This window comes from Musca vetustissima, unplaced genomic scaffold, assembly GCF_032173495.1.
Source record: "Musca vetustissima isolate MV318-11 ecotype Yass unplaced genomic scaffold, APGP_CSIRO_Mvet_v1 utg9639, whole genome shotgun sequence".
NCBI classification, from domain to species: Eukaryota; Metazoa; Arthropoda; class Insecta; order Diptera; family Muscidae; genus Musca; species Musca vetustissima.
Window position 1 is genome coordinate 624048 of NW_026887794.1, and position 25677 is coordinate 649724.

General features: G+C 35.4%; 1 protein-coding gene across 3 annotated transcripts in view; it reads left to right on the forward strand.

Annotated features, from left to right (window-relative positions):
* Positions 1–296: 296 nt before the first annotated feature.
* Positions 297–25677, forward strand: part of LOC133335508 (protein grainyhead) — a 161555-nt gene continuing 136174 nt past the window's right edge. For all 3 annotated transcript variants that reach the window (XM_061543784.1, XM_061543786.1, XM_061543785.1), the window contains exon 1: positions 297–1491. In XM_061543784.1, coding sequence (XP_061399768.1) covers positions 308–1491 — 1184 coding nt within the window. In that variant the 5' untranslated portion in view covers positions 297–307. The remainder of the gene's footprint in view (positions 1492–25677) is intronic.

The following is a 25677-nucleotide window of genomic DNA, read 5'->3' on the forward strand; positions in this document are numbered from 1 at the left end:
CTAAATTAAGTTTTAGAACACATAAGGAGCCATTAAACATACTCATTATTACATAACGACAACAACATTCCAATCAAATTTCAATACATTCCATACGGATAAGATCCTACACAATATTTCTTACCAGTATCGGAAAATATTAACTGGCAAGTGCAATTCTCCTCACATACTTCCCTAAGTAAGAACTAAGAAAAAAACAAGGAACTCAACTGTTTTACCACTCACCGCCCAACTCCTTCCAACGATTCTAAGAATCTCCAATCACATTGCTTTAAAAATAATCTCCAAAATTGTACGCTGACATAAGATGTCATCATCATCACCGGTCACAACAAGTGTCATTACCGCCAACGAACTTGCTCTAACGGCTCAAGCGAATATGCATCACCGTGCCGCTGGCCATATGCACGAAGCCCCCCTTTCGCCAGCACGTGCCAATTCAGTATCTGTGGCTGGAGCCACCGGAACCACAACGGGCAATATTGTCAGCACAACCAGTATTTCAAATTCTGGACAAACAGCCAATGGTATACCCATGATTTCACCCGAGGCCATGCATCACTCATCCCCCGATAGTCCACAACCCGAATTGGCTACCATGACCAATGTAAATGTCCTCGATTTGCACACAGACTCCTCAAAGTTATACGACAAAGATGCCGTCTTCATATATGAGAGTCCCAAAGTGGTAATGACTGGTGGTGGTGGAGGACCCCAAGATGATCATGTCATTGATGCACGAATGGTGGCCCAATTGAATCAGCAGCAGGCCGCAGTACAAACGGCCCATGAAAATCAGCCATTGGCCAAAATAGAGTTCGATGAAAATCAAATAATCCGTGTCGTGGGACCCAATGGGGAGCAGCAGCAAATCATATCTCGGGAAATCATTAATGGTGAACATCACATTTTATCCCGCAATGAAGCCGGTGAACACATTCTTACACGTATTGTCAGTGATCCCTCCAAGTTAATGCCCAATGATAATGCCGTAGCTGCTGCCATGTTTAATCAGGCACAAAAAATGGCCAATGATCATGCCGTTTATCAAACATCCCCCCTAGATGCCTCCGTGCTACAACATTACGATACCGAGGCAGTGGTCAAAACCGAAGTTGATATCTACGATGATCCGAAGAAACAACATTCGGGGCAGATAATATACACAACATCGGGACCGGATCCTGGTAATCCTAAACATTTATCACATTTACCAATGGGTGCCAAATTGGATCCAGATATGTATCCAACGGATAAACATATCGATTTAATTTACAACGATGGCAATAAGACGGTGATCTATACGACTACCGATCAGAAAGGTTTGGAAATATATTCGGGCAGTGATTTAAGTGGCCTTGTGGCTGATGGTCAAGTTGTGGTACAAAGTGGTGGTCTACAGTATGCTGGACATGGTGGTCCCGGAGGTCAACCGGTGTACATTGTGGCTGATGGTGCTCTACCGCCCGGTGTTGAAAGTCATATACAAAGGTGAGTGATAAAGAAGCAAGTTTAGTTATTAATTCTATCCTATTCAAAAGAAGAGGAACTGGCTTGAAATATATTGTTGACAGGTATGTCATTTGCAGTCTCATCTAATTTAGGAATATAACAGTCAGATAAAGTGGAAGGTGGTCCCCCTTAACTTTTTAGGACGTGTTGTGTTTTACTTAGTTTGGCACCATACTATGAACCATCCCTATTAGATATTCTATAAATTTTTTCTTACCCGTCACAGGAATTTGAAAGGTCTTTGCTAGACGACAGAAACATTTTTTTATATTTCACTCAAGAATGCGAATGAAGTCATTAAAATTCGTAAATAATTGACAATTCTAAGAAAAACTTAAGGTTTATGGTCCAATCAGCTGTTTGTTCAATCAATACCTGAAAGTATGCTACACAAATAAATCTTTAGCCTAGACATCATCCCCTATCACCTAATATGCTTTTGCATGGATGTATAAATCTTATTAGGGCGTGTTGGTGTTACTTATTTCCCGCTTTCCTATTAGAAATCCTCCAACAAATGTCCTTAACAATTTGAATTGTCATTCCCATATGTTGGAACTAATTTCACATTTTATTAGGTGAATGAGGACATCAAAAAACGACGAATAATTGTGTACTTTCTAATAAAAAATAATGTTTATGATCAAATAAGCTGTTTACTCCATCAATCCCTAAAAGTATGCTGTTTTTCAAACAAATCTTCAGCTAAGACATCATCCCATATAATCAAAAAAGTCTTTGCACGTGTGTATAAATGTTACTTGTTCCCCACCTTTCCCATTAGATGTCCTCCGACATTTTTTCCTACCCTTGACAGCAATTTCAAAGGTCATTCCCATATCTCTGAATGTTATTTTACATTTTATTAAAGAATGTTCAGAAATGGGAACGTGAATGATGTACACGTGATGTTTGGGAATGTTTTTGTTTTGTTATAGTTGATACCTACCAATGAAGAGAAAACAACAACAACAGCAAGGAGAACATCAACATGCATTGCATTTACAACTAACATCCTTTCTAAATGTAAATAAAAATAGGATTCGTTAGCAAATATGTTGTTGGAGTCGTCGGTATTGTTGTTGTTGCAGTTGGTATTGTGTCTCAAACAAATGGGACAAAAAAGAATCCAATAGATTTCATTGCTCATTTGCATCTGCCTTTGCCTCTGTCTTAGTGTATTCTACATCTCCAAATGTCAGGTAAAATGGGGAGGAACATTTTAGTCGAGGGATGTGGGGTATCCGTCAGTCGGTTGGTCGGCCGGCCGGTCGTTGTTGTTAAATGATAAATTGCATGCATAGCTGGAAGTCAATCGTATAAAATCTACGCAGCTGCGTCATGCAAACCTTTTTGTTGCAGCCAACCAAACAAACAGACGAGCAAACGGCCAGGGTCAGCCAGTTGAAGCTTAGCATATTATTGTGTACTTAGAATACGAAGGCTACCACAACAACAATAACAATAAAATTGTTGTTGTTTCCGAATCAAATGCCATGCGAATAACATTGCTCATGCAATCCATCTATTCGAGTTGGCGAAAATATACACCCCTCTCTGTGCATGGAAACATTGGCCATTGGTCCTCGTCTACGTTCGTCATCATCATCATTGAAAGAAATGGCAACAACAACAACTTCTACTACTGCATCAGCAACATCCTATACATCTCAACTAACATACATTACGGAAATGCAATTTTGTCATTATTTATGGATGTATAAATCGGCTGAGTTGCATGCCAGCCGACTCACGGGTTGGATGGCTTGCCTGTTTGCATTTTCCATAGACTTTGGTTTGGTCAAACGGTTGGCCACAATTTTTTACCCCCCGAAAGGAGGGAGGTTGTAGACATTTTTGGTGTTTCATTTGAAACACATAGTTCAGCCTAGGAGAGGTGTTGGTTGGTGCCACCACTCATGGCTGGTTACTACTGCTAACGGTTAAACTTTTTAGATTAATTTCTATTCAAATTTTTATTACCAACATAATGTGTGGCTAGGTGGCTGTCCGGCTATGGAAGGATGCCTCTGCCTTTACTACGACATAACAGTAACTTTAGAATACCAGGGAAGGTTTGCTAGCGAGTATCTTGTGTTAGGAAAATAAAATATACAGTAAAGAAAACGGATCCGGGCGCGCCTACTTAAAAATTCGTAGCACATCAAATGTTTGTTATTGTTGCAGTTTTTATTTTATTTTTTTGCGAACGAAGAAAACCGACGACATACTATAAAAATGAAGAAGAAGAAGCATACTTTGCTGTTCTCCTGGCCACATTGTGTTGCAAGCAAAACATTTCATTCAACAGCCGAGTGGAATACAACCCAACCAACTCAGTGATGATGAAGACAACTACGACCAAGATGACGATGACGACAGACAACAACAAACGGTACAAATGTCCATAGCTGCTGTCGTTGTCTCCTCGCCACAATGATGATGACGCTGGCCACAAACATTTGCCGGAGACATGTAAAAAGCTAATTAACAGCATCATGAAACTAACGAGATGTATAGCAACGACAATACCAACAACAGCAACAAATCAAATGTAGCTGACGAATGCATTTAACCGCTAAAATCTCTGACGCATAGAACAAACCGACTGGTAAACTAGACGAACAACCGACCAGCCATTCAGTCAGTTAGTCGGCCGTTCAGTCTGCCCGTCTAAACATCCAAACAGCCAATCATCATCATCGTCGTCAGGTCAATCCATGTGGGGTGCTCCCAATCAAATAGCGAAATTTATTTTTGTATCATTTTCTTTCCCTGCCGTTTCCTATATATTTCTTTGTTTGTGTATGGCGGAGATTCATAGAATTGTGAATTGTGTCTCCCCAGACAATTTCAATTCCACAATTGCAATAATTTATTACACACAAAAACAATTAAAGTAAAAGTCCAGACATTTTATGGGCTGATGATGTGGATATGAATTGTTATTTGGAGGAAAAAAGTTATTGAAAGGAAGACTTGATGTATTCGATGCGAATTAGTAACTTGCCTAAATTGAACTGTGAGTCAAGGAAATATACTAGGTTAAGAGAAATATTAGAAAACCAATAAAACAATAAATAGTTCGACTTTTTATACCCTTTTCAGTAAGGAACCAATATAAAATTCTAAATTCTGGTATACCACTTGGAATTGACAATTGGATCTTCAAAATATCTAAAAACGTTTGGACTCAAGAAAAGGGTGTAGGTATTTTCAGGCAAAAGAGTAACTTTTATGTTCAAATCAGCTGTTTACTCCATTAAACACCTAAAAATATGCTACACAATTAAAACTAAATTGTATTTAGCTAAGACATCACCCTATATCACACAAGAATCAATATTTGAATGGCTGTGTAAATTTTTTCCAATTCTTTTTTACATACCATTGTCTGCAAAAATTAATTATTTCGACTTTTTATACTCTTTTCACTGAGGAATCAACAAAAATAAATCAAAATTATAGATTACCACCCGATATTGTCTCTTTTTCTTAGAATCTTCAAAATATCTAAAATCATCGGGATCCATTAATGTATCATATGTCAAAACCTGCAATGGCATTGAAAATGTTCTGCAGAATATTTTTACTTTATTACTGAATTTTACGTTAGAATAATAGGCCAGGACCTTATTGGTAGCCACTTTGGTTTAGTCACAGAGATCAAAATTCTCAAATACTAGGCTAGAAGATTTTATTTAAGCCCAAAGCTCATTTTTAGATTTTTCTTTTATCTACTCAATCGTTAATTTACATAGATGTCATAAAAGGGTCAAAACCAATTTTTGATATTTTGAAGATTCGGCCTCATTTTATTTTTCTTCTCTTAGGACAAAACAAACTATTACAGAAAATGTTTAATTCAAATGAATGCTCCTCCCGATTTAAAGGTTTTTACGGGTGGTTTTAATTTGTTATTTCGGAATTGCAGATTATAAAATACCTCCTTTCATGCCTACAATCTTAGCAAAAAGCTTTCTTTTCCAATGATGTAGCTTTAATTTGTTATTTCGGATTTTCAGAGTATAAAAGACCACCTTTCATAACTACAATCGTAGTGAAATGCATTCTTTTCAGCGGTTTTAGGTGATAGAAAAGTCTTTCAAATGCAACCCTGTTTTCGTTATCAAAGACACAATCCTTGCGCGCAATATTGTTTTATTGATAGTGAAGTCAACGACCAAAATTTTGCATCTACAATTCAACACACATGGTTCGTGTCTACACTAAAATAATATTACAGCACCATCTGATGGTAATTATCTCAACTAATATGTAATATATATCTTTTTGAAGTAATTCCCATAAATCACCTACTGAGTGGGTTATTGTGGTGCAAAATACATGATTGAGATTTCCACAATTATCATTTCTATAGAATAGTGAGCAATCAAAGTTGTCAAAATTTATCAGGTTGTAGTCCTAACATGTACATTAAAAATAAACATATTACAACTGTCCCCAGAAGTTTATTTAAACGTTGAAAAATTATATGCATAATGTTATACATATGAATTACAGGCTTTATTATATATTTCTAGGCGCTGTCAATTTATTTTCTAAAAAGAATATTTGATTGTAATTCATGCATACACCTTATTAAAAATAATACACCTTTGTTTGCTATTAACTCACTCGAATTCATTTGAATCGAATTTGACAGCAACCGCCGTCTGTTAGTCTTTGTTATAATATTTTATTGTAAATTCTTTATTTTTTCATTTTAAAATAGGTTTTTTGTTTTCTTATTTCTCCTCGTTATCAATTTATGAAACCCAATTTTCTACGCCTAACAATTTACCACCATTCAATGTTAATGATTAAAATCTCCACAAGATAAGCTGCTCTTCGAACGACAGACCGACAACTGTCCATTGTAGTCAATTTGAAGTTGCTGTGCACTCCTTACCCACAACTGCATTCCAATAAATTTAACAGCAGCAGTCATGATATTGATTCTATTTTCTAAACTAAAAAACACACCTACTAACTCAATGGCAACAAAGTGTGGCTTATTTGAAAAGCGAAACGCAAAAACGAACAACAACAAACTCTACTTCTTATAATAATTTGAAAATTCTGTAACAAACAATCGGGGCTGTTTTGTGCCACAGCTTAAGCTGCTGTCGCTGCTGCCTCTGTTGTAGCCTGCCACTATTGAATTGATATAAATCATTTTTACCTTGCCGTATCACCTCTCCCTGCTGTTGATAATCCAAATGTTATTGGGAGATATATGGATGTATGTATGTTTGTCTCTCTGTTTGTCTCTCTGCCTATCTATTTTGGTGTGTCAGAATGGCAGTGAAACCTGGGCTTGTAAGTCTGATTTACGACTGTGTGAATTGTGAAATCGTAACAATGAAACAATTTGTGTAAAATGAGCATAACATTCAGGTGGTACTGTGAGATTTGTTGTTGTTGTATTTTTAATTTTTTTCATAAATTTAACTAACTAACTCTGACCATTGGCCGCCACACAGACACACATACACATTGATGACGATATATTTGCTACTAGGTCGCACAGTGTGACGATATTTACAAAAATATCTTTTCTAAGTTTAATAAAATCTTGAGAGACCACTAAATTTCACCGAAGACCGGATAAGAACAAATAAATTATAATTTATAGGATAATTTTATTATGAATTTTAAGATTTTTATTCGCGAAGAAGTTTAAGCTAACCGATGTGGCTATAATTACGCATTTCAGTTTCTCCGAGGATAAAACCAGCTTTGCACATCAATTTTAATGTTGGTCCACATTTCGTTATAATACAGTTCTTTTCGACACAGTCCCTTTCCTACAAGGATATAAACCTATGCCTCCTAACGGAGTAATTTGAAAGTAGGTCCATTTTTAAGTCAGACCTCCTCCTATAAGGATTACGACCGATTTTTTGTACTTTTAAGGTCCCACCCTTAATTACGAAGCAACGATTCTTCATTTTTTACATTTCACACTCTTAATAGATGAAATATCTCCTCGCAAAAGATTTGAGAATACATCCATTGTTCGGCATAATTAAGCTTGTGGTGATATTTCTCAGAGGATAAAAACCTCCTTAAATAAAATTAGAGTATAAAAACCACCTTAAATAAATTGGGTCCATATTTCGATACAGTTTCTATGCAAGTGTCCCGACTTATTTTATATCTTTCAAGTTCTCAGAGGACGTTCTCATTTTGACTGAATTCTCCTTATATTTGGGTCACAACCGATTTTTGTTACTTTTAAGGACCTTCACTTATTTTAAAACCTAAGAGTCTTAAATTTTGTATCTTAGAACGTAAATATCTTCTTGTAGAAGATTTACAATGTAGGACAATGTTTTTACATATCTCTCATTTTGGGGTCAGCGTCATTTTGTTTGTAATCCGACATTTCGTGTTTTTAGGGGATTAAAGAGTCCTCTGCAGATGATTTTCGATCCAATTCGACCCTGTCATTAAGTTTTTCCGTTTTTTCCACTTTATAGCCTCTTTTTTATTCCAAGTATTCCCTGTAGGTTCCATACCACTGTTACCTATTACCCTACAACTGAACAAACTCCTTATCTTCCATTGTAAAATAAAATGAAAAAAACGATTTGTAATTGTATAGAAAAAAATCTCACACAGGTGTCAGATTGCTAGGGGGCACCCTTTTTTACTGTTTGCAAATGTTTGTGTTAAGCTACATCGCTTTGCCCTCCGAACGTGTACATGTCATAGTCCGCTCCTCACCGCTCACCTACAGCTATAAAAATCATTTTTTTTAAATATTGTCTGTCTGTTGTACGTTTGTAATAACAATATTTCGCTCATGTTTTTGTTTGTTGTAAATCGTGGTGTGGTGTCTCCCTCCCTCGTTGTTGTTGTACACCAAAACAGATTTGCACCAATTTTGCGTCATAAATAATAATTAAGAGTCTATTATACGGCTATATGCGTTCACATTGTTTGCGCCTCCAGTCTCCTCTCATTGCAAGCGCCGTTACCTCAGCTCGTAACTTCGATGCTGTCATTTAGAATTGAAAAGGCATTTTATACGAAATACAAAACAAAAGAAACCTCCAAAAATATCCATAACTGAGCGAGTATGAGTGGCAACCAATGACGATTTTGATTTTTTTTACCTTGCACGATTTTTTGTTTTTTGAGCTGAACAATTCGCCCTCATTGCAATTCCATCATTGGGCCACCTACATGCGTTGTCGCTCATCATTGCACTGGCTGGTTGGGTGCTTGGTTGTTTGCTTGGCTGGGTCTCGAATGCATATTACTTGCCTGAGTAGTTTGGCAGTCAGTGTGTGCGGTTGATGTATTCGAATTAAATTTAATTAACCACGTTGTGAACAGAAAGCAAATCTTAGCTTAGAGACGACGTTCAATTAACTTCTCGATAATTTGGGTTAACTAGCAACGGGTGCACCTGATAACCTTTGGTTTGCTAGTATTAAAAAGACTTGAGAAGAGGGGGATGAATATTATGGTTGGATGAATTTTGGAAATACGGGGGAACTGAGGTCATTTTTTTGAAAACTTGACCTTTTTCAGATCATATCATAGTACATTGAGGGTTCTATTTCTATCGTTTTCCATCATTGTCTTATTTCCCTTATGGAAACTTCCCATCAAAAACCTTCCTCCTGATCCTCTTCTATTCTAAAACTCCTATCGCTGCGTAACATTTGTAAAATTAATCCATTGTCTTATTTGAGGCTAATGAAACACATGTTTAGATGATTTAAAGCGTTCCCCCTTAAGCTTTCAAAACACCACGGCAAAACATTGGTCAATTACAAGCCACACTCACACACACACGTCTATGAACATGCGTGTATGGGTGATAAAGTCGTTGTGGTTCACAAGTGTTAGATTCACAGCTGATAATCGAAAGGCCATATTTTGACCCATGGCCTTTTGAACAATCATAAACAAGTGTCGCTTGAAATCATTTGCATGAATTTATCAAATGATTTGGTTTGGTTTACACCATTGGCAATGGTCATTGGCTGGTGGGTCCAAGAAATGTTGCTGCTGCTGTTGCCATTGCTGGTGAATGGTTAATTCTTGAGTGTAGTTTTGCAGTACAATTGTGTTGCCTCTCCTCTTCTTCTCCTTGGTTTCTTTTTTTCTTGTCTTGACAACGCCTGTGTTATGTACAAATCCATGATAATGGCCATCATTTATGTACCCATATTGCTTAACAATCGAACAAACGATCGATCCTTTTGAAAAAAAGGAACCGAGACAAACAGCAAACAGAAAAATATGGAAAGAACAACAACAAACAAAAATCAATGTTCTTCGTTCGTTGTGAACGCCAGTAGTAGTACTGTGGGAAGACCCCACCAAAAAAAAAAGAAATTGTTTTGTAAGGAGAAAATTTAGCTAGGGTTTTTATTTTTGGTAATGTATTGGTGTCACCTTGTGTTTTGAATTTCATGTCGGATACACTGGGAAAATGTGACCATAAAATTGATGCGCAATATACTTCAACAGAATTTGAATTCATGCGGTGAGGCCTACTCTAGAGGTAGACTATCCGACTATCTGATAAGTCATGTTTGCAAGTAGAAATAGGTCGTCTATTAAAAAATCCTCGCGATCTTTTAAAAAATTGTTTTAATTTTAAATTCCTCTGGATAAGAACATATCCTGTTTATGTTAAGATTACCCTTCTAGATTATATGACTCAAGTTCTGTAAAAGTCCTCCATGAGGCCTTCTATAGTAGTGAGAATAATATCTCATTTAATCACACCTTTAAAAGAAGGTCCTTTAATGCCTTATGCGGATGATAACCTTGCATGAGGTCTTGTACAAAAGAAGGCCTCCCTTATGTTTGTATTAAATAACTTTTCTCCTGAGGTTTTCTTTGAAAGGAGAATTTCAATCGGCATTGCATAAAAGAAGTCATCTCCTGAAATATTTTTTCCCTTGAGGTGTTCAATTTATTAGAGTAAGTAATTTCCTATAAGAAGGATATGCTAGAGATAGTATGAAGATATTTCTCCGAGAGCGTCCAGACAATTGGTATCCCTGCTGCTGAAATGTATTACTTTTCCGAATATAATAAAAACCAAACCTGTGCTGATGAAACTTCAGGACAAGTCCTCTACTCAGGTTCAATAAAATTAGCTCTTCTCTGAGGTCTTCTGTAGAATGAGCCCTTCGTTCGGTTCTTTGAGGGTTTCATTTACAAGATGTCTTTACCAAAGGACTTCCCTATAAAAAGGATGAGTTTGAGGTATGTTTTAATATATTTTTCATGGCCGTCATATACGTTTTTTTTTGAATTTTTAAAAAGATAATTTTGGTTTTTCTTTTTCCGAACCCCTGTGCGTAACAATTCTCCCATTAGTTTGGGGCAGCGCTGCAGATTTATCATTTCCATGATTAATGAGACGCTGTTGCGAAATAATTGGAAAACATTGCTAAGCAACATCTTGTTGTACATAAAAATTGCTGGTACCACAGCGAGACAAACATACAGACAGACGACGACACACATACAAACACACGCATGTATGCATGCTAGCTTGAATATTCCGGGGGTACCTAATAGCTGGGCTCTGACAAACATTCATTTGTTGTGTTTCGTCGTTGTGGCCGACCGAAGCGTAGAATGAAGCTTACAACTTGCTAACGCCCCAGGATACAAGCAACGGTGGAGCTTCATCATCAGCAATTGTTGTTGTTGTTGGTGGTGGTGTTGCCGTTGTTCGAACGAATGACCAGGCCATAATTTGTTGTTGAAGCTATTGATATTCTTGTTGCTGATGTTGTTGTTGTTGCTGTGCATGTTATGCAGCCACTCTCGCATATGAATGTTGGGAATGGGAGTGAGCCTCGACATGGTTGATATGCAAGAATTGGTGATGTTTATCGCGCCTGCAATCATATGAGATGAGACGCGTAATCAGAGCCACTTGATGAATGGTTGGTCACATCAATACGGAATTTTGGTCTAATTGGAATGCAAAAACAAATTTGTCGCTTGCATATGGAAATGCAACAGCAGCAGCACCCCGTGCAATGGGGACAACACTATATATTTAACACAACACCACACCAAGCGAGCGAGCAGGCGAACTTCGATATATACAGATCCATCCTCCCGTATTCTCTCGATTAACAAAATTGTAGCTATCATACCACAGCTGAGGTTTGCTGGTGGTGTTATTCGTCCTAGGCCGATGGCGCCAAATGGCCACAACTCATTAGAGGCTACATGATCGTCGTTACCTAGGCTATGAGACCACAGCCACATTCACAGTTTTATTTCACAAAAATTAAAGCCAGACATGCAAATGAATCGAATCGAATTTCATTTGTTTTGCCAACAACAATTTCAACAATTTCCCCTGTGTTGTTTTTCCAAATAACATTGATCGCAAAATTTCCGGGGGTTTCTTAGTTTGTTTTTGGTTTGTCATTTGAAGAAAGCCTTAGATCAAATAAAACTTTTAAATGGGTTGCCTCGCTATGGGGGGTTGCTGGCCATGGAATTTGTTCGTTTATTAGAGTTTTTAATTGTAAAGGAAATTCAATTAGTTCTGGTTAAGCTCGCTACTAATAAATGGAAATAATTAAAACGGATGATAGATATTTCCATTTGTAATACGTTTGATCTATGCAACTTAATTCATTATAAATGGAATTAACAAATGGGGCAGGTGTTTTTTTTCAGATTTTAATATCAAATATTAACGAGGCGTATATTAAAAAAAATCCTGAGACCTTAAGGGGACCCCCCATTCTCGGAGTCAAAAATTTTTTCGATTTAATTCGAATCTACACAAGTGAAAATCTCAAGAACTCATGAAGATATAGCCGATTTATTGTTTCAGCATCAAGTGACGGCTAAAGGCTTCTCAAACTTTAAACGCGTTTTCCTCTTTTGCGAATGGCGGGCACGATAACTCAAAAACTAATAACCCAATCGATTCCAAATTTTTACACGTTTTTCTATGAGTGTACTGCTATCGTATGAACTGGGATAAAGCCAATCGATGAAGATCTTTCTTATTTTTTAACTTGGTTTGTGGTCAAAAATCGGCGATTTTCCAAAAATATTTTATCAAAGGTATCAATAATCCTAGTTCATACGAGAGCCAAATAATTTCACCTTGTCAACATGGTTTCATAAAAGGCGTAGACTGAGACTATACAAGGCGTAGATTTTTAAAATCAGTTTTTTCCGTAGATTTTTAAGATAATTTTCGTCACTGTAAAATGTATACTAAAATCACCGACAGAGGATTTCCTTTAATAGTGTCCGAAAAATTTATAATTCGAGCTGAAATTCTATCCCAGAACTATTTGAAATGTTAAAAATTCTCTACATAATGTTTTTTTAACTGCAACACTGTCTTGTAAACCACAGTGCCTTATAAATATTAGACAAACTCTATAACATCTACACTAGAGAATCAATTACGGATTTATTATGCTTTGATGTGGCAGATAACGTTATATGAAGTACATATATATTTTTGTCATGGACTACAACAACAATACACAACTTACGCACTATCCTGCAACAGCCAGCGATGGTGGTACAAACAAACAAAATGTGGCTCAAACAAAAAAATTGTATATGTAGCACAACAAATCATGATTCAAGTAAAGTGGAGATTTACAGCACCAGTAAAGTGGACAAGCTGTGGAGTAGTTTTTTTTGCTATGGTTTGGGTTTTGCTCCAAAATAACTGGATTAGTTTAACTGATATTCACATTTGGCTATCTCTGGGGATTTTGCTTTGAGGTTTGGTGTTTTGGTTTTCTGTTTTGTTTTTTGTTATCTCTCTAAGTTAGTTGACTGCAGCTTGGAGTTGTTCAAAAAACATTGAGGGATTTGTTGTTGCATGCAGTTAAGTATGTATGTATGTCTAAGTGAGTGTGTGTGTTTGCTTGCTTGTTGGGTGATTGCGTTTTGGGGGCATGACGAAGTTTAAGATCAAGAGCGCATGCGAAACGCGTGAAATCCAAATTCCAACACTTTATCGTCGCCGCAACATTTGTGGTTTGATTTCATTTCTTCGTTGTTGTTTTTGTTTTATCCAAACATTTTGGGTTGAACTTTTTTGCGGCTAATTTCACTTGGTCGTTTTAGGCGAAGTAAGGAAAAAAAGGGAGGTCACAGCGTAAGCCAAACCAACTTAAAACGCACACCATACAACACCACACATTGCAACTATAACAACAAAAGCGACAAGGACAAGTGACACCTAACAAGACATAGTAATGCAACAAGCATCCTGTGTTCGTACCGATGAAATGACCAACTAAAACACCGCAACAGCAACAACTCATCCTTATGAAACAATGTTAACAGGGAAATGCTGTGTTGTTGTTCCCCTCGTATGTGTTGATGTTTTGAAAAGATAACATGTTAACAACAACAACAGATCCATTGAATGTTTTCTCCGTCTCAATTGTTATGTTGTTGCTATAGTTGTCCACGGGGTCGCATCCTATGCAGGGCAACATCAGTTTAGGGTCTTAACATCAGTTTGATGTTAAGATCACCATTTACAAATGTCACTCACACTTCGTATATCGTCTCGAAACTGAAACGAAACCAAAATGTCATCCTTTGATTTCTTTTCAACCTTTCCATGTCACCATCTGCAACAACAGCAGCAGCATCATCATCTTCATCGTCGCCATAAGTTAAAATCCATGGAAGCGAACGGAAGATGCGATTAAAATCTTTTGTCTTGTGCTACAACGATAAGCGAAAGTTCAACGATAAAAATAATTCTTTCTTTATATGAAACGGCAAACAGCAAAGGTTAATCGAAAGGGATTGTTTTCTTTTCCTTTTTGGAATTTCTCACATAACTGGGTTCAACTAAACCTTTGTTAAAAACCAGCCCCTTGTAACCTCTAAGAAAAACATTAATTAATAGAAAATTTTGACCACGTTATTCATAAAGATTTCCTATAATTTCACCTCGTGTTCAATCAGTAATCGTTTCTGAAGAGCTTGGATTATATGTCTGTGAACCCTTTACAAAGACTTAATAATATATTCAATATTCAGCTATGAAGGTTCTATGTCTCCTATAGCTGTGCATCTGTCAGGCTTTTAATGATTTATTATCTATCACCTTTGGCGTGATATTCACATTATATTGACTTTATAACATTCACCAATTGAAAAAATGTTTCATGCATTGTCCAATATCAACGCAAAAATGCAGTTAAAATTAAATATGCAAATTTAATAGTACCATCAGATCAGGACTTTTCAATTCTCTGATCGCATATTAAATACCAGTTATAACCCTTAATAAAGGCTTTATTTGAATTTAAATTATAACAAGGTATTGGCGTATAATTGACATCAACATGTATACGTCAGATGGTACCAGTGACGTAATTGATGTCAATATGTATACGTAAAGGTGGTGAAATTGATAGCTGACTACCCTAACCTAACTAATGACCTTCCGTTGGAATATGAACTCATGCTCCTAATTATCATAATCTTCACTTGAGACAAAAATATTTCCTTCCGTTGGAATATGAACTCATGCTCCTAATTATCATAATCTTCAGTTGAGGCAAAAATATTTATACAACCGTAAATTTGTGGAGTCCCTACAGAAAGTCGTATTCAAATCATAGTTCAGGAATGTTGTGCTCTGACAAGATATGGTATGATCTTGGTTTCCAAGAATTTACAGACTTTTGTGAAATATAGACATTTCCTCTATTTTTATTGTCAATATTTTATAAATTCTGTAATCCGTAGCAAAAGTAGGAGCGTATGATTTACAACAACACGTATGCGTTAGGTGGTGTTGGTTGCGTATGATTACTGTCAATATGTATACGTGAAGGTGAGACTATTGTGCGATGCAGACCAGTATTTAAATTGAACAGAAAGTCTCATAGTTTCGTAAATTTTTGTTTTGAACAAAATCTAATACCGATTCCTAAGAACTGGCAGCTATGGTTTGTGGAAGATAGGTATTCTAGTTCCATTAATATTTCCATTCCATTTCTGTAGTTCTTTTATCTCCGGACTTTTCCAACAGTAGAGTCGGCTTATTCCGGAACAAACTGGTTCGGTCGTCTTGCTGTTTTTGCTATAGTAGTTTCCTTCATCTAGTTCCTTGTGATCCAATCGTTCATTTACATGAGCGAACTGTTTCTGGGAATAGATTGTTCAACTCTAAAAGAATGTGTGAAGGTTTTCTTCACTCAAATGTTTAAGTCTTGGAGCTACGAATTTTAGGAATTTACTTTTTATGGAATCCACCAGTTCTAACAGAGGTAAAATAAAGGACACCATTGCAAGAAATCGTGAAACTAGTCATTCTTAAGGAAAACAAAAAAATACATACCCTAAAACTAAGACAAGTAGGGAAGTAGTATTTTGGCTTGTTTTTTATGCTAATAGTATTTTTAAAATTCACGGTTGCGTATGATATATGTCGTCATGTATACGTTAAAAAATATCGAATTTCTACGGTCTATAACAGAACTCAGACACTGAGTATACATACAAATTTCAAATACATGCATATATTTATACAGTGCCTCAATAATATGTCATCAAAAAAAAAGGAATTTGTACGTGTCAGCCGCCTGTATACCCCAAAATAAAGCAATCGATATTCTCAAATATGTAAATTAAATATGAAATTTTCAATACGCTTCTTCCTCGAAAACTACGGGCCTATATTATAGACATGATTTGTGTTTCGAAAATTTGCAACTTCGTCTACCTCCATGGCCAATAGACCCCAACAATGACACTTCGAAGCAGAAAAAAATAAAGACATTAAAAATGCGAATGAAATAAAGACTTGCTTGCGGAAGAAACATTGCCTGACAAGCATCTTAAAAATGCATTAATTTTTTTGTGTGGTTCTGTTCTTAGAAGCATATTTCTTCGTGCACGTCTCCCAACTTTGTGCAGTTAGCTAACAATGACTTTGAAAAGTACTCGATACTTGCAGTCGCCCGGCTACTTTTATTGCTATTAGAAGTCAAGGCAAATGACATCAAATGGAAATTTTTTAATTGATGTTACTTACATTTAGGCCTAGAGTTTGGCTGGTGGCTGGCTGGCCAACAAGAGGATGCGAATTCTAAATTCTAGAAACGGCATATTACAGTGACAAAAGTTACGTTCTAGCCGTTCTTTAGACCAATTCATTGGAGAATATGCAAAAATTAAAAAAAGAAAAGAAAACAAAAAATAAGAACAACTTGATGCGTGCTGTTGCAAGTTGAATTATTGCATGCTAAGATTTTTGCAGCGAGACAAAAAAATCGCCACGAAGGAAACATAGAATACGGCAAGAAATTAAAAAAAAAACAACTCCCGAAAAAATTAAAAAAATAAACAAACAACCTGGCAGACAGTCATGGATGGATGGACATACCAGGTATGTGAATGAATGTGGACAGACAACGGCAAGCTGCAAACGCAACGGATTAATTATCGCACGCGTATTCAGTGTCAGCTTTGCATGCATATCATTCACAAAGGAGGACGACGATGACGACGACGATGTTATGGAAGGAATGTCCGCTCTGTTGTCCAGCCGTCCAGCCAGCCAGCGATCCAACCAACTAGCACCACCAACCATTTTCCAAAATGCCTACATCCCAGGCATCCGTCGTCCGTTGGTAGAGATCGAGCGACACCACACAACACTTCATATCATTTGGAAGACATGGTGTCCACGAATATTTTTGTCGTTGCTATTTTTTTTGTTTGCTTCTTGCTCGCTGTTATTAAAAATCTTAAATATTTTTTAGAGTACCGAACGTTGACCTAGTTTAGACATCAATTTTTTACATCTAACGGTATTTCGTAGAATTTATATTTTGTGTTTTTTTTCTTTTTTGTTGGTTTTGACTGTGAGACTTGGTTACTTGGTCGGTCTCAGCAAGATTGTTTTTTGGGTTTAACGACATGAATTATTTATTTACCCAAAAACAAAACAGCAACATAGCCATTCACAACTACAAAGACAATTGCCATAGGAAATGGTTACACACATAGGTTGGTTTGTGGAAAAACAGTAGTGGGATGAGAAATTAGGACTCTTTGGGGGTTATTGAAGGTGAGGGTGAGATTTGAAAATAATAAGGAATTTCTAATTAAAAAATACTAAATTACTATGAGAAATTTAAAACAAAACGGCCGATGAAAGTCCTATTAGTAACAACTAGTGAATACATAAGAGCGTATGACTGTTGTCGTTAAGTATACGTTCTGGTGTCCCATTAATAAAATGTTTAGGAATCAGAATGATAAATTGCCAATGAAAAATTTAAATGCGAAATGGTACAATCTTTTCACAGGGCTTTCATCATAAATAAATTTGTCACCTTTGCCAATTATAGCAAAAATTTACTTTAAAAAGGATAGCAAATGTCGAACCTAAATTGGTTTCAATTTTCTCCGCATATGAAATTTCTCAATATCTTACATATAAATACACACTATCAACGAAATGACTTTTGTAAAGCCACTGTCCCATATGCATTATGGGTCGCCTAACAAAATCATCGGTCCCCTAATAAATCAAAAATATTTATTCAAGGTGGCGTATGATAACCACCTTAATGTGTACGTATGTTCGACGGTGGCGTATATATAATGTCAGCATGTATACGCAATAAAGCTCAATGTAATTCTTTTGAATTACATGTTTAATTTCTAAAACTTGGGTACGGTACATAGACGGCATAGTTTCGGATTTCTATTCCTAAATATTCAGTTTTTTATTTATATGTATTTTATTATTTTAATTATTGTCACATCGTAATAATTCATTGGCCATTGACTGTCTTCATAGCCAAGACATCACAGCAACAACAATAAGATTTTTTGTATGTCATAACAAATGCGTTGTTGTTGTACTGGGGGGAAAATAATATTGTCATGGCATTGTCTGCTGCAATCTCCTTTGGGTTTTATTTGATAATTTGAATTTTATTTTATTTTCTACACAGCCTTGGCTTATAAAGAAAAAGACAACTAGAAAATAATTGTGTTCGTTGCTGTGTGTGTGTGTGTGTTTGTATTGGCTATAAACGAAAAACATGTCAAGTGTCACAGTGGTCAAATAGGTAGACACACAGGCACACCAACCAACCATTCCATCCCATCTAACCATGCCAACCAATTCAATATCTTTTGAGATAAATTTGCTAAAGCGTCAAAGACCATGTTCTAAAGGTTGAGTTGTTTTTGTTGTTGTTTGTCTCTAAGCTTTTGTGACTTTTTTTTGTAAGTGGCATCTCCGCGCCTAAAAGCACATCGCCCAATACAAAGCTGTCGCCGACATTGTACATGGTCACAAACGAAATGCCAAAGCTAATCATGAGTCTTCGTTTTTTCTCCTCCTCCTCTTTCTTCTTTGCATCGTTGTGGTCTTTACTTTAGCGTTTCATAGTTTTCTTTTCTGTTTGCATGATTCCATGGAAATGTAATTTGTCGCTGTCGAGGGTATGTCAATAATTTCTGGCATTGCCGCCTGGCCATTGTTTTTGGACACCACGAAAAAAAAGATGACAAAAAAAGAAACTAAAAATATTTCAATACTCATCATAATTTTGCCCGTTTTGTATTTCTCAACGGGGAGGATGGAACAAAGGGGTAGACAGTAGATGCAACACATTTTATTTTCTTTTCGTTTTTCTCGATTTTTTAATAAACGCATGAAACGTTTTTATAATGGCACAAAGAATTGTCCATGTAAGGCATTTTGGCATAAATAAAATCAACGTATATGCCTTATTGTAGAAGTTCGGAAGATAAGTTTTTTGCTGCATGGCCATTCCATGCCAATGCCACGCTGCCACAACGACACGACAATGATTTCCAAACGCATTCGTCGACATTTCATTTTATTATGCGAATAATGATTTTTAGGACATTTGCCGATGCTGATGATGGCAATGGCATGCCCCTCCGAACATTAAGGAGCTATAAATGGAACATAAAATCTAGACAATTGCATTGTTATTACTGCAAAAACCGTTGATATTTTCGCTGAAAGGAATTTAGTGTTGCGGAAAAAAATATAGAGAAAATACTGTTTTGCTATTGGGGAAGTTATTAGAAATGTCAGGTTTGGGGAAAACTTGCGTAATTATCGTCATCAATTTAATTAGGAGTGGTGATTAGAAGTGGGGAATTTGCAAATAAGGTTTGAATGCGTTTCATTAGGGCCTTCGACCAGAAGTTATGCTAAGATGTGTGTTACTTCTCAGATTTCTAAAGAGAATATGATTGGGGACATCTTATCCTACAAGTTCTGACAAAGAAAGAAGAAAATTATTCGTGAAAAGGTTTTGAAATCGGATTTTGAATATATAAAAAAATTTTACTGGTAATTTTTCCACGAACACAATATGACAAAATATTTGGAAGCTAAAAATGAAACAAATATTTTTAGAACAATTTGTTTGATTTATAGTAGGGATGTCGATTGTAAAAATGTTGCAATTAGAAACGTCTTAATTTCAATATCATTTACAAGAAATATATTGATCCAAAAACATAATGATTTTGAAATCTGAGTTCGCCTAGAAGTATACACTGCGTACCACAACATTGATAATGCTACGTATGGAAATTGTAGTGTAATTGCTTTTCATGTTGCCCTTCGAGAACAAAGTTTTCATAAAATGATCACATTTTGAGGAACCTTCCCAGAAAATAATCTTTGCTTTCAAATTATAAATATTTACCGTATAGCTCTATATATGTTCTTTTCCATACCAGGTCTACACAAAAATGTCTCTGAATAGCATAGATATCTGATCGATACGATTTTCTATTTTATTGTGTTCTAAAGAACATTTTTTCTCTACAGCAAGTAATGAAATAAATTTGATTTGGACAAGACAGCATAGAATATAGTAAATATCTTCCTGCTATAAATTACCTTTTAAAGAAATTTCAGCACATACTATATATATATATTTACTTTGGTTATGATTTTCTGACAGTCTGTTAAGGTGGCGTATGAATGGCGACAATACGTATACGATACAGTGGACAGTGTTGAGGGTGACGTATGGGTGAACACGTTAAGTATTCGCAATATAGTGCTACGTAAATTTTTAAATTTCCACAAATATTTTTCAAAGATATTTAAAAAATCCACATTTCCTAAAAATTTAAAAAAATATTCTATATATTTTAACAAAGTATTTTCAAAAATTAGTTAAAAATGTACGCTCAAAAAATATTTTAAAAAAATCGTAGCTCCAAAATATTTTTAATAATGTCAAACTTATGTGGAAAAATCCACACTTTAAAAATAAAATATATTTCTAAATATTCACATTCGTAAAAATAAATAAAATGTAAAGGAATATTTTTTCTAAATGTACATCCCTATTTTTTATAAACACATAAAAATCATGTCAAATAAAACAACAATAATTTTATATAAAACAGTTTTTTTTTGTTCTGCAAACATTTGGTTATAACAGCCGACATAATACACACTAAACCGTTAACATGGGTTTTGGGCCAAGAGGAAAAAACTCCAACAAAAAACAAACGAACAGCAAACAACAAAGCTTACACAAAAGCTAGGAGTAAAAAACGTTGTAAAATTGTGTTGTTGCTGTTGTTTCTACAACAGGGATCAAACCACAAGGCAACTTTACATACATGTTGCTTCTTTGTATTTTTTGTTGTAGTTTACAAAACTACAATGGCATGAGAATATACAATTTTTTGTTTTTACTTTTTTTTACAATGTCATTTACATTATAAGCTGTAAAAAATACAGGAAATTTCTTGGTTATTGTTCGTTTTTTAATTCCCTCCCCTCTTCAGCATCTCTTTCTGTGTGCAAAACTATTTATTGGTGATTTCTTCATCCTAGGTAAAAGTTTATTATTCTGCGATTGTAGGTGTGTGTGCGCAATTATTTTCTTTTGAAGAATTCATGCATGCGACTGATGATCGTCTAAGGTACGGTTATTGGTGTTTTTAGGTGGCAATTAATTGTTTATTATACGCCCATACAGCCGTTGAGCCGTTGAGTCGTTTGCTGGGTACTTTATTTTTATTGTTATTGTCGGGTTGGGGCCAAATCTTCTAAGCCAACTCTTCTCTCAACAATGTTGGGCTCGACACATTTCATGTGAATTTTGTACTTTTTGATGCATGGCAGAGCCATTGTCGCTGCTTGCCCTCAAAGTCCAAATTTAATGATACACCACTATAAAAAGTTTTATTGGATGTTAAACAGCATCGAAATTGTCTCATAAAAAAGAGTAAATGCAACAAATTTGAAAGGTGAGAATTTTGTACATCAGATTAGAAGGCAGAGGATTTGAGATGGCACCATGAAGAATATTTATAAAAAGTGGGATTTTTTCCTCATGTTACTCCTACAAGGAGCATATTTTTTCCTCTTGTTACTCCTCCAAGGAGCATACAAAGCATCACCATATTGCCATGCTGATTAGTCTGCTGTAGTCTATACTGGGTGATTGGGCTGCCATCTACCGTTGACTAGAAACATCGCATTGTTGAATATTGTATATTATTTTCCACTGGGTGCCGCTATCTCCTGAAAGGTGAGAATTTTGTACATGAGATTATAAGGATGAGGTGACAACATGAAGAATATTTATAAAAAAACTGTTTTTCCTCATATTACCTCTCCAAGGACCATAGGGCTCTTGCCTAGCTGATTGGTCTGCTGTAGCCTATACTGGGTGATTGGCCTGCCATCAACCTTTGATTAGAAACACCGCAATCTTGAATATTATATAGTGGTTTGTGTCCTTGCTTGTTTAGTGTTATTATTATTTTTGAGAATTTTGTACATGAGATTAGAAGATAGAGGATTTGATATGGCCTTTTTATTTTATTTTTCCTCATGTGTTCACAATGTTATTATTTTTCACAGGGTGCCGCTATATCCTACATATCCTTAGTAGAATGTTACGGGGCTTCGGATGTATTTTCATATGGGGCCTTATTAAATAATTGAAAACCAAATTGAAAGAAATTTTCCACCTCTGTTGTGATCAGAACCCGGGACCCATCTGCATACTATTCAACATAATAATAAGAATGTAAGTAGGTTTTCGATGTATTTTAAATATATCCGAAAACCACATTAAAATTATTTTTTCCTCCTCCGATGGGGTTTTGAACTTGGGACCCCTCAGTTTTTAGTCTGGCATATCATATCCTCTACATATCATACACTGTACCTTTAAAGAGCGTCATTGATTACCTTCTGAATCAAAATCCAAAAATGATATTTTAAATAATTCCAAAACTGTAATCTTCTTCTTCTTCTCCCTTTTGCCATCATTATGGACATGCGTTGTTATATCTTGGGCAAAACAGATCTGCTGCTGGCTCTTTTTGCGGTAGTGATTATCTTATAATGAAATCAGCGAAAAAGATAAAATTACCCCTTCAGCCGACAACGAACTCAAAGAAACAATCCTGCTGGAATGATGGTGACCCCATTTCCAATTTGTATTGTAAATGTAAAACTCCCCTCCCCTACCCTCGGCAAAATTTCTTTCGATCTCAACATCCTCCATCTTTAGGCCACAAAAAGAAATGCACATAAAAAGATTTATGAGCTTCTGAAATTATTAACAAACGTGTGCTAAATTAGTTTCTCATTCTTTTGTGTGAGTCTTTTAAAACAAAGTTCCGAGCCAGACGGACGGACACACTGCCAGCATCTCACTGCGAACAGAATTCCTTACATTGTATTTTTTGTTGTTGCTTTTATTCTTGCTTTTGAGAATGCGTTACGAAAATGCATTTTCTGGATTTTGGTTTTGGTGTGCCGTAATCATGTTTACATGTCAGTGAGTTATGTGGGAATTTTTTTGGTTATGGCTATTGGCCAGGGATTTCGTGTTTGTTTTTGGTTTTTCGATTTTTTTTATTTCCAATTGGTAACTGCCGAGAGTTGCTTTACCATTACCTTTAACTGCAAGATTTTAATTGATTTTAGTTTGATTTTAAGATTGATGACATTTTATATTTGGCCGCCAATAAATAAATAGGGGTTGGGGGATCATCGATCTGTGCCAGATGATGGGTATTTCATAAGAGCCCCTTGGAGCTGCTTTTTCGGCCCAGACTAAATCACTAAATCACTTTCACCGCCAAATCTTAATGATATTTTTATTAATCTTTGATGCCTTTGATTTATAATGCAAACGACGTTACAACAGGGCTTATCGAAGGGAACCCGAAATGTTTGAATAAAAGCAAGGTTTGGCTCTGCCACAGTGTGATCCATATTTATATTTTTTTCTTCCATTCTGCATTGTTAAACTGTAAATTATTGATAAATGATTGTTTTAAATGAGTTCAATGCATGCTTTTGTCGGATTCTAAGAAATTTCGAGGAGCGGGTGCATGCTTAATAATTGCAAGGAGATTTTTTCTGTTAAGTGTGCCATTGATTTCATTTATAAGTAAATTTTAAGGTTTTATTTTATACTGTACTAATGTTGATTTTCCTTTTATCTTTTCAGGTATGTATTTTTAGGAAGAAATATTATATAGGTTCGAATACATAATTCTAGTATTCCACAAACATGTAAGTAAATTATTTCGGAATTAAAGATTTTTTTTTATAAAAAAATTCCAGATTTTTTACAAAAATTATACAACAAATATTTTTCTGGTGCAAAAAATGGTGCTCCATGACAGAGGAATTTGCCTTCTGTAAATTAAACTTAAGAGGATTTTTTATTTACTTTTTCATAGCAAAAAATTTGTGGCTAAGATATTTTTATAAACAAATTCAGTACATAAAACCTATCCTCAGCGATTTAAAAAAATCTCCAAGATGCATAGGGCTTCCACAATTGCATGGCCATCTTCTCTAACTACCATCTACCGTTGGCTAGAAATACCGCCTCCTTTTGTCCAGTTTTGCCATTTTCCACTAGGTGGCGCTATCTCCTGTATATTTTGTTATGACGTTGCTGTTGGAGTTTGGTTATTGGAATACCAGGTCTTCGGATGTAATTCAACTGTAACTCTCTTTCTGGTCCAAATGTGGTGTTCCTTGACTGAAGAATTTCCCTTGTGTAAATTAAAATTAAGAGGAATTTTTTTTATTAGAAATTTTTTCTCAGTGGCATTGCATTTTACACAGAACAGTACTTTTTCTACAGCGAAACAAAAAATCTATCCTAAGTGATATTAAAAAATCTGCCCTCAGAGACTGAGAATGTTGTGAAAAAAATCAGGCTCAGAAAATGAGGTTTTTTTTCGATTGAAAAAAAATCAGTCATTTTATTCTATAGAAAATAAGTCAATCCTCAGAGAATATTAAAAATTTCTATAGAAAAAATCAGTCCTCAGAGACTGAGGAAATTTTTTCTATAGCAAAGAATGAGTCGTCAGTGCCAGGAATTTTTTCGTCTTTGACGGAAGAATTTTTTTCTATAGAAATATGTCTGTCCTCATTGACTTAGGATTCTTTTTTGTTTTCTATACCAAATTTTTTCTATATTTTGTTAGTCGTCGTTGATTGAAATATTTTTTTCTATAAAAAAATCAATCCTAAGTTTCTGAGGAATCTATAATATTTTCTATAGAAAAAAATCAGTCCTCATTGGCTGAGGAATTTTTTCTATAAAAAAAAATCAGTCATCAGTCAGACTCAGCAAGTGAGGAGTTGTTCCCTATAGAAAAAAATCATTTACCTCATTTACTGAGGAATTTTTTCTATAAAAAAATTAGTCCTCATTTACTGAGGATTTTTTTTCTTTTGACAAAAATTAGTCCTCAGTGACTGAGGGGTTTTTCTATAGAAAAAATACGTCCTCAGTAAGTAGAAAAAATCAGTCCTCGGTGTCTGAGGATTTTTTTTCTGGTAAAAAGAATAACTGAGGAATTTGACCTATAAACAAATTTTGTTTTTACACATAAACCAGCCCTTTGGGATAATCTATATTAATTATTTCCAAATGGCTCAAATGAAGTGACAACCTTAATATACCTTTTGCCATTATATAGTGGAGATCACGAAATACCTTTATTATCCCCCAAATACTATCACACCACACTCTATAGTCAAGCCAATTTAAAATGTATGCCAATTTAATTGCTGTCAAAAAAATGATGTCTCCTCAAAATCAAAACAATAAAAACAACAACAACAAAAAATTCATA